This window comes from Mus caroli, unplaced genomic scaffold (genome assembly GCF_978045245.1).
Source record: "Mus caroli unplaced genomic scaffold, Mus_caroli_1 scaffold_19, whole genome shotgun sequence".
NCBI classification, from domain to species: domain Eukaryota; kingdom Metazoa; phylum Chordata; class Mammalia; order Rodentia; family Muridae; genus Mus; species Mus caroli.
In genome coordinates, this window is record NW_028227274.1 from 50,814,893 (window position 1) to 50,829,720 (window position 14,828).

The following is a 14,828-nucleotide window of genomic DNA, read 5'->3' on the forward strand; positions in this document are numbered from 1 at the left end:
ACACTGCTGCAGTAAAAGCATCTGAGATATGACTCATCATGAAAAGGTTAGCTATTAAACTAAAATGACTGTTCGGATCTTTGGCAAGTAAATGTAGAATTCAGTCATACTTATTAAGAAGCCAGACGTGAAGTTCAAAGAAATCTAATGCATCCTGTAATTCTTCATACGGATTGCTTTATATGGTAGTTAGATTTTCTAAAAGCCAAATAACATCATTTTTACAAATAGAGTTGCATAGGTATTGAGTAGGGGAACTGTCTGGCTAAATAAACCCACTTGTGAATTCACTAAAGGACACATTACAGTAAAAAATAAATAAATAAATAAATAAATAAAGTATCTATCCTAACCCTAACATATCTTATATGCAAAGCTTTTTTTTAACTGTAATCCATTTACTTAGTAAAGCTTTATATGTTAAAAAATGTTTTATTTAACTTTGCTCCATGGTAAAGTATGACTTCAAATTTGCACGGTAAATATTTGTTCCAAAGAACCCTAGGAGACCGGGGATGTGCTTTTCTTTGGTTGTGCATGAAGCCATATCAGATCAGAACTGAGTTTACTGCAACCAAAGTGAGAAACGAGAAACTGAATCTGAAGAAAAAACTCATCTCAGTAGAGTTGAGTCCTGTGTGTACCAAAAGCCAACAGGCACTATGTTATTAGGTGCTAGAGGTGAGAATTTGAAGAAGACATAGTACCTGCCCCTAAGGAGATGATACACCCGGTGAATAAGACAGGTTACTGGGGATAACAGTGTCAGATGATAAAGTCAGTGTCTAGGCCTGTGACATAATCCAGGGAACAATATGGGTAGCATGTTGTTATCCCTTGGAACCTATGTCAGATAGCTTTGTAATGGCAGATATCCTCATAGTGACAGATATCCTTTTAATGCCAGTGAATGTTGGCCCCTGTCATACTTATAAAATGTCTTAGTGTTTATGAAATGTAGTTCTCATTAGTTTTCCTAACTGATGGTGGATGACAGAACATTTCCTCATTATGTAATTGGATGACAGCATATTTTTTCCTTAATTGATACGCCCTATTGCTTGTTTTGATAGATTAAAATTTTTAGCGCCTGAAGGTTCCTAAGCAACACAGTTGCCATTAATTCAACCCTCATTGTGAGCAGCTAACATGAGGTGGGACTTATTCTTAAACTTCAGCTACCACGCTTGGTGTCCTAAGATGCCACTAGTCTTCTGGTTTAGGGCCTTGTTTTGAACACATGTAGCGACTGATAATATTCCACTCCCATTAAACAGTTCTAAGAGGAGACTGGAGAGGTGACTCAGTAGATCGGGGCACTTGTTGCTCTTGCAGAGGACCTGGGTTTGGTTCCTATCACCTACTTAGTGGCTCATAACTCACTTGTAACTTGAGCTTCAGGAGATGTATCTCAGGTTTCAGGATGCATGTGCACACACACACACACACACACACACCAATAAGTAAATCTTTAAAATAAAGCAGCGCTGAGCCAGCTGCCTGTTATTAATGACAAACATACTTGGTACAAATTGTCCAATTGTCTTGCCTAGTATACCTCAGCTGACAGAAGTCATGCAGAAACAAGATGGAATCTAAAGGTCATTTTTAAAAGGGGGCTTTAAAGTCATAACAGTGCTTACAAACACCACGTTCTCATGCTAGGACTCCTTAAACAGAACACAGTGACGTCCATTATGTTAAGTTACAGGCTCTACTGAGTGTTTTCCAGAGGACTCAGGAGTGTCTTGCTTTGGGAGTTTGTGCCCTTTGGTAATAGCTAAACAAAGTCTTTAGGAAAAATGAGTTCTAAAGGGTCTGGTTTCTAGCACAATGTTTTCTAAAATAGAATTGGCAGAAGGAATTCTTTTAAGACATGGAATCAAATTGTTTGTTTGTTTGTTTGTTTGTTTGTGCTTGTTTGTTTTAGCTTCTCCTTTGGTCATTCTGATTAAGCCTAAAGGCAAAGTGTTGGTCGGTCTGGTAATAATGTGATGTCACACATATCCTTACAAATATTTTTTAAAACATTCAAATAACTCCAAGTCCAGATTTGGGCAGGCAAAAGAATTCTGTTGGAATTTAATAATGTCTTTTGTTGTTTTGTATTCTTGTTACTTGCATTTAAGGCAAGTCATTTTGGTTTCAAACACAGAAATAAGAAATAATATTTCTTTCTATTCTTTGGACAGTATTTTGTTTAAATGCTACCAAATTAATTTACCAGACCTAAAACTCATCAACAAGAACTTTCTCTCAGGCGAGAGAGATGGCTCAGCAGTTAAGAGCACTGCCTGCTCTTCCAGAGGTCCTGAGTTGAATTCCCAGCAGCCACGCCATGGCTCACAACCATCTGAAATGGGATTTACTGCCTGATACTGGTGTATCTGAAGAGAGTGACAGTGTATTCACATACATTAAATAAATAAATAAATAAATAAATAAATAAATAAATACTCTTAAAAATTAAAAAAACAGAACTGTGTCTCACGACACTTGAATATACCCACTTGTTAAATGCACTGAAAACCTTGTCTAAGATTCAGTATATATAGGATTATGTAATAAACTCAATAAATTGTAGAGGATTAAAATACAAGCTTACACACTTTACCCATAATGAAACACAATTAGAAACTAACAACAGAAGGAAAAAGTAGAATATTCACAAGTTCATGAAATTAATCCACCCTAAACCAGTCAGCAGACCAAACAAACGAACAAACAAACAAAACAACCGTCAAAGGAAATTGAGAACGATTGGGCTGAATGGGAATGACAATACAGCATTCTGCTGCGTTGCAAGAAACATCTATAGCTCTGCTTACAGGGAGGCAAGGAAGAAGGCGGGGCAAGTAGGCAGGGCGGGCCGAGGCGTGGCAAGTGGGCGTGGCAAGGAGGCAAGTTTTAGTCAGACACTTTAGAAACTAGAAAGAAGTAAGACAAACTTAGTCCAGAGCAAGCAAAAGAAAGTAAATAACAGGACATGAAGAAGGGAAGTGGAGACTAAAACGACAGTAGAGAAAACCAACAAAGCTGAATGTGGTTTTATGAAAAGGTAGGGGAAAAAAAAACAAAACTTTTGATCTAGTTAGGCTGACCAAAAAGAGAGAAAGCAGAGGGGATGCATCTCGGTTTACTAGAACTAGAAGCATAGCCTCACGTTTCTATGTTCCCTGTATATAGTAATCTGTGCAAACCGTCTTGCTTCTTGTATGATCAAGATAGCTCCTGTTTCTTTCTTCATTCAGAAAGAGTAAAGTGAATGGTGTAATGGGACGACAGCCTGGAGAAAGAGTAGTCACAAGAACCTCACACAAGGTGCTGAGCTGAAAGGCAAAGCTGAACTTGACCCATGACTAGAGTGGGCTAGCCACAGCTCAAGAGCCAAGAACAGAAAAGACCTCAATCTACCTCCGTGTTTCTGGTCTCTGACTGCTAATGTGCATTATACCCAAATCCAGACAGAAGCCAGGATGTCAGATAGACACCCCAGACAGACCAGCCCCGGGGCAGTAAGAAGCACATTACCTGGTCATTACCAATAAAGGCACGTGTCATGTAGTGATGATGACACATGCTGAGATGTGTTTTTCCACAATTTTGTCCTTGTACAAACACCACAAAGAATGTTTATATAAACATGATATAGGTCTGCAGTGTGGTGCTAATGCAGTTAGGAGATGGTAAACATGAAAGGCGTGTGGGTACGGCTGGCATAGCACAGCATCCTGTTTTACAGTAAACTCTTTGTCATAAGCAGAATTGCGGGCTAAAACAATGAAGAGCAGCCTCGTACAGTAAATACATAAACCAGTAGCACAGATGTTTGCTGTCGAGTGTAATTATGATTTTTATGAGACCTTCATACTAGGCAGTCATGTATCATATCTCTGTAGCTCCAAGGACAGAGTAACATGTTTGTGAGTGTGTGAAAGTGTGTGTGTGTGTGTGTGTGTGTGTGTGTGTGCATGTGTGAGAGTCAGTGTGTGTCTGAGTATGTGTGAGAGAGTCAGTGTATGTATAAATGTGTGAGAGAGTCCATGTATGTGTGTGAGATAGTCATTGTATATGTGAGTGTGTGTGAGAGAGTCAGTGCATGTGAGAGTGTATATGCATGTAAGGAGAGAGCCACTGTGTGTGTAAATGTGTGAGAGAATCAGTGTGAGTGCATGTTAGGTGAGTGTGAGTGTGTATGGGAGTCAGTGTATGTGAGAGTGTGTGCATGTGTGTGTGAATGTGTGAGTGAGTGTGTGTGTGTGCATATGTATGTAAGTGTGTGAGTCTGTGTGTGTGTGTATGTGTGTGAAAGTCAGTATATATGAGAGTATGTGTGAGTGTGTGTGTGTGTGTGTGTGTGTGTGTGTGTGTGTAAGCGCGCGTGTGTGTGGTTGGGAATTCTTGACTTGGAGTCCTGTTATTCAAATAGATGATGACGGAAGGAATTGCCTCTCCTGTCTTTCTCTTACTTTTTCATCTTGACAGATAAAGATTCTAAACGAAAGAAAAAACATTCCTGCTCACTTGTAATCCCTCCCTGACTCCATAAACAGACCCTTTCTATGCTACCACCCCACAGTATGCAAGCTAGACAGGCAACTAGGGGCCTCACTTGTCTCACGGAATCTCTAAGTAAATCCGAGAGAGGGTAGAATGTAGTGAATGTTGTGTTCACCAAGCCTGTGCTGTGTCTCATTTCACCTTTGCTGTGATGCTAGGAAGGTCCCGTTGCTGCTGTTCACATGAGAGACAGCTGCAAACCTTGAAGCTAAGGTAACTGTGGCTAAGTGGTGGACCAAGGACTCCCATCCATCTAGTCTATATGGATGTTGATCACAGATTATGAAACTCAGTATTTGTTGATGGGTACAGACTGTCCTAGCATGTTTGGACTGCAGTTTAACTATTCCCATGCCTCGTTGGTGTCTTGTAAGGCTCACAATGCTGAGAATAAGATCCCAGTGAGGACTATAGATGAGAAAGAATCTAAAATCCAAAAGCATGAGAGTCATGTGACTTCATAAAACAAAAGGCCTCATAAACCTGCAGCTGGTTTTTCCTGTCTCCTTCCTGCACTGCCCTTCTTCATCCTAACTAGGGATAACTTCCCATTGTAGCTGTTTCTGACTTCTATAGTAACATTTTATCACTTACAAATAATAAATTAATCTTCTATAACAACATTTTTACCTTTTGAACTTTTTTCCTTAATTTTTTATTATTTAAATGAACTTTATGCATCAAATATATTAATAATATTGAGTAATTTGAGAATAAAATAACACATAAAAGTTTGTTCAACTTTTATATTCATATCCTTTCATACCGTAAAACTATCTTTAATGAACATTTAATACTATCCATAACTGAGGATCCTATATCTAATATTGAATACTAAATTGTTTCAAAAACATACAAAATATTCTTTGGGTATTAAGCATAGTAAAAGAGCATAAAATATTAAAAATGAATCATTAAGAAATATATTTAAAAGCCCTTATATGATACCACTTGGCCCTTTTAAACTTTTGATTGTTCAACTTATTAAAATATTTACCCTGGTTACTTAATGGAAATTGTTATTTCAAATATAAGTATGTTAACTTTTCATGAAAAATATGATAGTATTTTATTTGAAAAATAATTGCTCTGTCTAATAAACTATAATTGATTGAAGCTGGAGAGATGTCTCAGAGATTAAGAGCACTAGCTTCTCTTCCAACACCCACAGGACAACTCACAGCTCTCTGTAACTGTAACTCCAGTTCCAGGGGATCTGATACCCTCTTATGGCCTCCTGGAGCACCATGTATGTTCATGTATGTTCACAGACATACAAGCAGGCAAAACATTAATACACATAAAAATAAATAAATACATAAATAAAGTAAATTTTAGATGATAGGTGCTGATTGCTGGCAATACTATGTGTTGTCCTGAATATGGAAGAAATAGAATGTTCTGATGTTTTTGGTAATATGAAGTAATTTACTACTTTGGAAACCAGTTTGACAGCTTTTCATAAGGTCAAATATATATCTACCACAATCTTAGAAATTCTAATTCTAGAGCTGGGCTTCGTGGTACATTCCTTTAATCCCAGCATGTGGAAGGTAGGAGGATCTCTGTGAGTTTGAGACAATCCTGGACAGCCAGAACTAAATAGAGAAACCTTCTCAAAAAAAAGAAAGAAAGAAAGAAAGAAAGAAAGAAAGAAAGAAAGAAAGAAAGAAAGAAAGAAAAATGGATAAATGAAAGTTTAATTCTAGGAATCCATCCAAGAGAAATAAAAACATTTCCCAAAACACATAATTATATTTTAATTTCAAAAATTATACTATATATAGTTATTATTATATAACACACACACACACACACATATATATATATATATATATATATGTGTGTAGCAGCTTAAATAACTCTGACTATTGTGCTAAGTTAAAAAAGCCAGCTAAAAAGAGCAAAATGCTCATAGTTTCTGAGCTTATATGCTCAGGGCCAAAATAAGGCATTATTGTTAATTTATTGGGGTTATGTATATTAAAAAATAATCAACTTTGTATATATGTACAGATATACATTTGTATATATGCATATATATTCACAAACAATCAACTTTGTACTAGCAAGTATATTTTAGAGTATGTAAGTTAGTCCTTGGTAGAGTAATTTCATTCATTCATTGTTTACAGCGCTAGGGATCAAATTCAAGGCCTTGTATACACTAGGTGGATACTCTACCACAAAGCTCAACAGAATGGTTTTCAATAGAACTAATTAGAATCATATAGATGAATGCAAGCAAAAATTCACTGATACAGAGCTAAAAACCACAAAGCATGAATGTAACGGGTCTTACGTTTATATTTCAGGTAATACAAGCCAGACACAAAAGCCAAAATTCATATATCTTCCCATGGTAAAAATTACAATCCTTGTGATAGTTGCTAAACTTCAATAATCTTGAATTTTTTTTCTTTTTGTCTTCTTAAAATCTAGAATGGCCAGCTGGAGTGCGTTCGCTGGATGGTGAGTGAGACGGAAGCCATTGCAGAACTGAGTTGTTCCAAGGATTTCCCAAGCCTTATTCATTATGCAGGTTGCTATGGGCAGGTATGGAATTTCTAAGTATCTTCTCTTACATCACTACTTATTTTTTATTATTAGGTCATCAAAATCAAAACATAGCATCGTAAATAAGTTCAAAGATTTTCATGAACATTAATATTTATTATAATATTTTAATAAAGACATGCTCAAAACAACCTAGATATCTCAAGGCATAAATAGTGAAGGTAGCTATATTCATATAGTAGAATTTTGAATGAGTGTTAATTACACCATGTGAATAAAAATATATAATTTAAAGCTTTCACTGTAATTTGGTACCAACTTTAAATTTTGTAGGAAAAGAAACAAAAAGTAAGACTAGGGAGAAAAAAAAAAAAAACCCAGCCCAAAGTAGTTCCAGCCATTTTTGTGAAGAATGGAACTACAATTGGCTTTTTAATGGTTTTCAATTTGGTATTTTTCTATTTTTTATAATAAATATTTTTAACATTTATCAAAAAGAAAAATGATAGTGACTTGTTGAGCACAAAGCCCAACACCAAGTCTTTATAAAGCATCCATCGAGGATGCCCCACCAGGACAAAACCCTCAGAACTAATTTCTGCACGGGTGCCCGTGAGCTACTCCATGAATAGAAGCATTGATGACCTGCTCCAGTCGCCAGAGCCCATGGATATGTGGAAGGAAAGGACTGGCTCCAGAAAAGTGTCTTCTGGCCTCACAAGTGTGCACACACACACACACACACACACACTGATAATAAACTAAAAAAAAAAAAAAAATCTACATTAAAAATCTCTTGCCATAGCCAGGCGTGGTGGCGCACGCCTTTAATCCCAGCACTCAGGAGGCAGAGGCAGGTGAATTTCTGAGTTTGAGGCCAGCCTGGTCTACAGAGTGAGTTCCAGGATCAGCCAGGACTACACAGAGAAACCCTGTCTCAAAAAACCAAAAAAAAAAAAAAAAAAAAAAAAAAAATCTCTTGCCATTATTTGTTGATGTACATAGAGTTCACTCCTAGATTGTCTCCACCTCCATTGAGGGCAATAGTTATAAATTATCTTTTAAAAAGGCTGAAACCAGAAAAATGTCAATCTCAAACTTTTAAATAAACAACAACAAGAAGGAAATCAGTATAGTATTAAAATAGATCTAATCAAATTGTGGCAAATCAAATTGCTTCTCATGTATCTAACCAGACTCTCTTTGGCTTCAGAGATCTTCCCAGTGGCAGTAAATTGCTATGTTGCCAATAAGAAACCATGCTCTTTGTTTGAGCATGCCAATTCCACTTCTGAAAAGGCCAGAAAATATTACCCTAGGCTGTCTTCCTCTTTTGTGCTGTTGTTTGCTTTTTGAGATGAGGTCCCTATGTGTAGTCTAGACTATCTTGGAACTCACTACAGGCAGATCTTAATGATCTTCCTGCCTTTGTCTTCTAAGATTAGAAGTATGTACCATTATGCCTGAGTTGGTCTTTCTTTAGTAGTAACCATACTAGCTGAAAGTTTGTTCTGTACCAGAGCATCATCAATTAATATAACACATAAATAAACTAACAGAGTTAGAGCATATGTTTAGAAACACACATACATAGACACATATGCACATATATGCCCTTTGTGTGTCAGACACACATATAAATGTTTTCTTTGCATGACAAGCTCCATGCCACTGGATCTTATATAAATTATCTGATTCTCAAAACAATCCTATAAGAGCTTGCTTATTCCAATGGATGAAGAAATTGAAGGTGAAAAGTTAAATAAATGGCTTATATGTTGTCTAATGTCTACTAGGAGTAAAGATTAGATTTCCACTCCTGTCTCTTCAGGGGCAGAGTTGCTTTGTCCATATCTGTCCTGATGGTTTGTACAGATTATTAGAATGCCATTGTTAGAGCAAAAGATGACTTTCTATAATTTTACTTAACATGTGATAGCTGGAGTACCTCACACAAGCCATTGAAGTAAGAAGCTGTCTAAATGCATGGAATTTTTAAAAAGAGTAGGAAGAACATTGGAATTTTCAATAATTCACTCTCTTTAAAATATCAGAATTACATGATTGTTTGTACTGTCCTACCCACCGTTATAAAAACAGCCAGTGACAATTATTACACATATAGCAAGAATAAATTACTATTTTACTAGAAAAGAAAATCGAAGTTTTTCAAAATTTCTGTAGTATCTCACTACTGCTAACCTTCATAAGTCACTTTTTTGGTATTGAAAAAAATGTATTAAACTGTGTGATCAATGGCTTTACATCTCTTATTTCATTTGCTCATTCAAAGCCTAATTGAGCCTTTGGGGTGTTTATAGAAAGACTACAGAGCTGGGTCCAGGAAGGAAGAGAAGAAAAGCTCACAGGCCTGTTCTGGGGCTCTGGGCAAATGACTGGGCATTCAGCGTTCCTCAGGGAAATGTCAGTTAGATGCCAGTTTCTTTATTCAAGTCTCACAGCGTGTTTCTCAGAATTCTTAGCTGTTGGAATAGAACAAAAGGACGTACCCTTGTGGAAGGGCTGTGTGGAGCTGCTGCTTACTGAGCTAAAATCAAGGAAAAGGTGGAATCTAATCTCGTGACCTATCCGGAAAGACTTCTCAACCATTAGCTTCATGCTGGGATTCATCCTGAGGTCGCTCTGGGATGGGATGCATTTGTATGACATAAAATGCATATTTGAGGGAAGCCATCCAGTGGTACCCTCCAAAGAACAGACTACCCCCTGTGTAAAATATCAAGGCACATTTGATCTGCCAATTCTGTCCAGTGATATCCTCCATCCGCCGCAGCCACTTATGTAACAGCTAGCCTGCAGAGCGGCTGAACTTGGAACGGTTACAAGGCTAATATTTCCACAAGGAAGATTGCTATTGAACAGTTTTCTAATGGATTCAGCACATGCAAGTCTTTCTCCACTGGGCAGGCACTAGAGTGTGTTCTGATTTTGTTTCTTCAGTAAATACCTTTGGAAAGGATAGGGCCAGCCAAAGACAATCACTCTCTTCTTCCTCTGCTTGCTCTCTGCCCTCCTATAGATCTGTAAAGAACAGGCTCTGGTTGGCTCCCAATTTGTGTCCTTTTTCTTGTAAAAGCTACCTTTAAAGAGCCCAATACCACAGCATGGCCCGCAGTTTTAGTGGACTCCTGGAGTGATAGAGTGTTAGCTGATAGGAATTGATTTTCCTCATCTTGACACTTGAAGTCTCCAAGGGTACAATTATTTCACTGCCTAGCTATCCCTTAGCAGAGCTAGCTACAGGGGAGCATGAGGGTGAAAGCCTTGGGGGGACTGGAGGAGCAGGTCAGGGGTGTCCTGGCAAAGGCCTGCTCTGCCTCCCCAGTGGGGAAGCTGCTGGCAAAACAATTGAGACAGAACTGTGTTGATTCAAAGCCATCCTCTGTGTGTAGCTTGAGCACTGGATGATTGCATGAAGGTTCAGGATTGGTCGATGTGCCCAGGCTCTCAAGGCAGATATCCTGCCTACAGCTGCTGTGGGAGGTGTCAGCCTGATCTGCCTTGGTACATAAGGGGCTGTGGGACATGCATCATCAAATCTGTGACTCCTTTGGTTTTTGAGTCTTTCATGGGACATTTAGTCAAAATGTTCTACAAAAAGCAGCTCACCTGCATAATGTCACACACCTGGGCACCGTGCCTCCTCTTCATTTTAAAACGTTAACCCGGAGAAAGTTTGGTATTGTGTGTGTGTGTGTGTGTGTGTGTGTGTGTGTGTGTGTGTGTTTTACTAGATATTTTCTTTATTTACATTTCAAATGTTATTCCCTTTCCTGGTTTCCCCTCTGAAAACCCCCTATCCCATCCCTCATTCCCCCATCCCCCTGCTCACTTTTGGCATTCCCCTACACTGGGGTATCAAGAAAAGGCTCACAGGATCTTGTAAATGGTCCCAGGCAACAAAGGGGCTGCTGAGGAGGAGGGCGCATCCACACTCTCTGGTGCTGTTCTGTGATTCACTTTAATTGGAGAAATATTCCCTCCTGGACTTTATTATTTCATTGGCCATTGTTTCAGAGTCACGGGGCAGACATAAGTAAACAATTGGAAAGAGCTGTTGCTGGAGATGAAGGAAAAGTAGAAAAATCGATTCATGTTTTGATTTTGTTCTGTTTTGTTGTGTTTTGTTTTGTTTTGTTTGAGTGTTGCTACGTCACATAGTGAACTTGGGATCCTCCCAGTTGAGTCCGCTGAAGACCTGGAGTTATAGGCATAGACCTGGAATTATAGACATAGACTTGGAGTTATAGACATGAACCCCCACAGTTGGCAGGAAAGCCTTTGATTAGACTGAGCATAAATCTACACTTCAAACACTAATCATGAAAAGATATTACTAACCCAGAGCCACAAAGCCCGTGGGATGACAGTTAACCAGAGTTTACTCTGAGCCTAAAGGCATGTCTTAGGGTTTCTATTCCTGCACAAACATCATGACCAAGAAAGGGTTGGGGAGGAAAGGGTTTAGTCCGCTTACACGTCCATACTGCTGTTGTTCACCAAAGGATGAGGGACTGGAACTCAAGCAGTTCAGAAAGCAGGAGCTGATGCAGAGGCCATGGAGGGATGTTCTTTACTGGCTTGCCTCTCCTGGCTTGCTCAGCCTGCTCTCTTATAGAACCCCAGACTACCAGCCCAGAGATGGCACCACCACAAGGGGGCCTCCCTGCTTGATCACTAATTGAGAAAATTCCTTGCAGCTGGATCTCGTGGAGGCATTTCCCCAACTGAAGCTCTTTTCTCTGTGATAACTCCAGCTGTGTCAAGTTGACACAAAACTAGCCAGTACAAGGCACTATAGGATCATGCCAGCCAGAATCAGAGCTGTTAGAGAAATGTGCAGTTGTGGGAATTTGTGCTTAAAAGATGGAAAACAGAGTCACAAAGGCAATTGAGCCTAGTGCCAGGTAACTGGGGTTTAATCCGACAGAGTCCTGACTGGTAGCTTAGCATGCAAGTATGTAGAAAGAATAAAAAGGGGGGGAATTCAAAACAAGACAAGAGAAGAGAAAAGAGAGGGTCTTCTGTGCCTGCGTGTCCTTATCTGTAAGACTGGACAAGGGTACTTTCCCCATCCCATCTGAGGACTTAACAAGGAAAAGCACACTGCTCAGTGTACACATTCAATAAATGTTGGCTGCTATGGTAACTGGACATCTTCCAATTTGTTGATTTTATTACTATCAGTATAGCCTATTTACTTATTTCACTTTAAGTAAAGCAAAAGACAAACTTACCAAGGAATAATTTCAGCCTTGATATGTTTAATCGATTCCTACATGCATCTTTCCCCACACACATATTGGTCCCTGTATTCTACATTTACTTTACAATAAATGATGTAAGATTATTTATTAATGACCTTTTTTTTTACATTTTCATATCTTGGTAGATTGAATGAATCTCTAAAGTGATATTGTATTTTGTTTGATGATCTATTGTTTCAAACAAAGCTGACTCCTTATGGTCGCATCACAAACTGTAGAGATTTTATTGATACCAGCAATAAAACTGTGACATACATTTCAATTAAACTTTTATGAGACTTTGTTCAGCACATCTTATAAATTGCATGTATTAATTGCCTCTTTAAAGAGCTTGCATTGCCTTTGGGGACACTTAAAATGCAATGTTAAAACAGGTGATCCAAAGACCAGAAAATCCTCACAAGAGGAAATCAGTATATGAGAGAAGTCCTTGATCAGTAGATATAAGTTGAAAGCATACATATAGATGTGTGGGTGAGTTGATAGATGGATGGATGGACTTTGTATTAGAGAGCTATTCTTCAAAATAGAAATGATACAGACAAGCTTCTATATCCATGTGACTGCTTTGAATGTTCTCTGAAAGCCATACTTACCAAAAATAAAGATTTGATATTGCATTCTCCTAACATAGCCTCCTGAAAGGGAGGAGGAAAATAACACAGACAGACAGACAGACAGACAGACAGACAGACAGACGGGCAGACAGAGATTGACGGGAAGAAGGAAAAGGGGAGCAGTAGAAAGAAAAGAGGCTAGGAGAGGTGGTAGACATCATTAAATATATATCTTGCCCATGTATGCAACAATGAAGGCCTTCTTAGTTGGATAAATGTCCATTATCTCTCCTGCTTATTTTTTGATGTATTTTTTTTTCAAATAAGTCACTATTCCATTCTAGGGCTCTACATCTCTATGTGCCTCAAAATCAGAGCCCAATTTCTTACATAATGGGTGTTTAAGATCTTATATGAAAATCAGGGTAACTAGTCATCTTCACATCTATCTTGAAGTCCGTTCACATAATCAGAAGACCACTTATATAGTCTCTTTGGGTAATGCCCATCCAAATGGTATGACAGACAAGTTTTTATACCTTTCCAGGGTATACTAAAAAGGTCAATTGCCTTATCTTAATATTGTATATATTTTTAGTTTTTATAAGCTTTTAACAATTAGGTTTTATATGGTGCATATATACGTGTGTGTGTGTTGTTGTTGTTGTTGTTGTTGTTGTTGTTGTTTCTTTTCTTTTCTCACCTCTCACCCATTTGCCCTCCTACCCTTAAGCCAACTTACCCCAGTATCCTCCATTCTACTCTCATATCACACGTGGCCTTTTGACATTTTGTCCCCCCTCTGCCTTCCTCTGTACCTCTTGTTCTATCCCCATGGTCTTTTATATAGTTTCCTATGAAAGAACTGTACTATAGAAAACAAAAAACAGAATTTGAGGCACCAGGCAAAACACTGATCTGAGTCAGTAAAAGTGTTTCTGCCTTGTCTTACAGTTTCCATTCCTGTGAAGAGACACCATGACCAAGGCAACTCTTATACAGGACAACATTTAATTGGGGATTGGCTTACAGATCCAGAGGGTCAGTCCATTATCATCAAGGCAGAAAGCATGGCGGGGTCCAGGCAGATATGATGAGGGACTAGGAGCTGAGAGTTCTACATCTAAAGGCCACTAGAAGACTTGCTTCAGGCAGCTAGGAGGAGGGTCTTAAAGCCTGAGTTCACAATGACACACTTCCTCCAGCAAGGCCACACGTCTTAATAGTGCCACTCCCTGGGCCAAGCATATTCAAACCACCACATGCCTTGTGTGAGTCCTAGGTAAGGTCTCCAACAGCCACTATAAGAAGATGAGTGGCTATTGTAACTGTTTAGCTGGTACTGACTCAGAACACTCAGGAGCCAGGGCAACTTCCTTTTCTCATATAACCCTTGCCTGTCGTATTCTACCTTACCCTTTGTCAAGGGCCATAGATTTTTCTCTACATTACCACATCTAGGATAATTCCTAGACTCAAAAAAAAAAAAAAAACCAGCATATTCTATTGCAGCCAATCCCATTACTAAAAATCAAAACACTACAGTTTTAGGGTCCATGCAAGAAGAATGGGCTGCACTAAAAAAAATTCAATTGAATCTGAAAAATAGAAAAATTCACATGACAAGACATTTTACAAATAAGACATTTCAAAAATGCCTTAAACTCTTTTGAGCTTTACTTGCTGAAGGAAGCCAGTAGAAATCAGGCAACATTCCTCACTCTCCTGGATAGTTTTATGTCAACTTGACACAAGCTTCAAGTCATCTGGGAAGAAGAAACCTCAATTGAGAATATACCTGAGTAGTATCTGGCTATAGGGCATTTTCTTAATTAGAGATTGATGGTGGAGGACCCAGACCATTGTGGGTGGTGCCATTGCAGGGCTGATGTTCTGTAGGAAAGCA

At 38.6% G+C, this 14,828-nt stretch overlaps 1 protein-coding gene across 6 annotated transcripts in view; it reads left to right on the forward strand.

Moving 5' to 3' along the window:
* Sncaip (synuclein alpha interacting protein) overlaps positions 1-14,828 on the forward strand; it is a 152,123-nt gene that overhangs the window by 109,327 nt on the left and 27,968 nt on the right. For all 6 annotated transcript variants that reach the window (XR_015046117.1, XR_015046116.1, XR_015046118.1 and 3 more), the window contains one exon: positions 7,003-7,116. Coding sequence is in view for 1 of the 6 variants with exons in the window: in XM_021150292.3 (XP_021005951.1) it covers positions 7,003-7,116 (114 nt within the window). In the remaining 5 variants the exon portion in view is untranslated. The remainder of the gene's footprint in view (positions 1-7,002; positions 7,117-14,828) is intronic.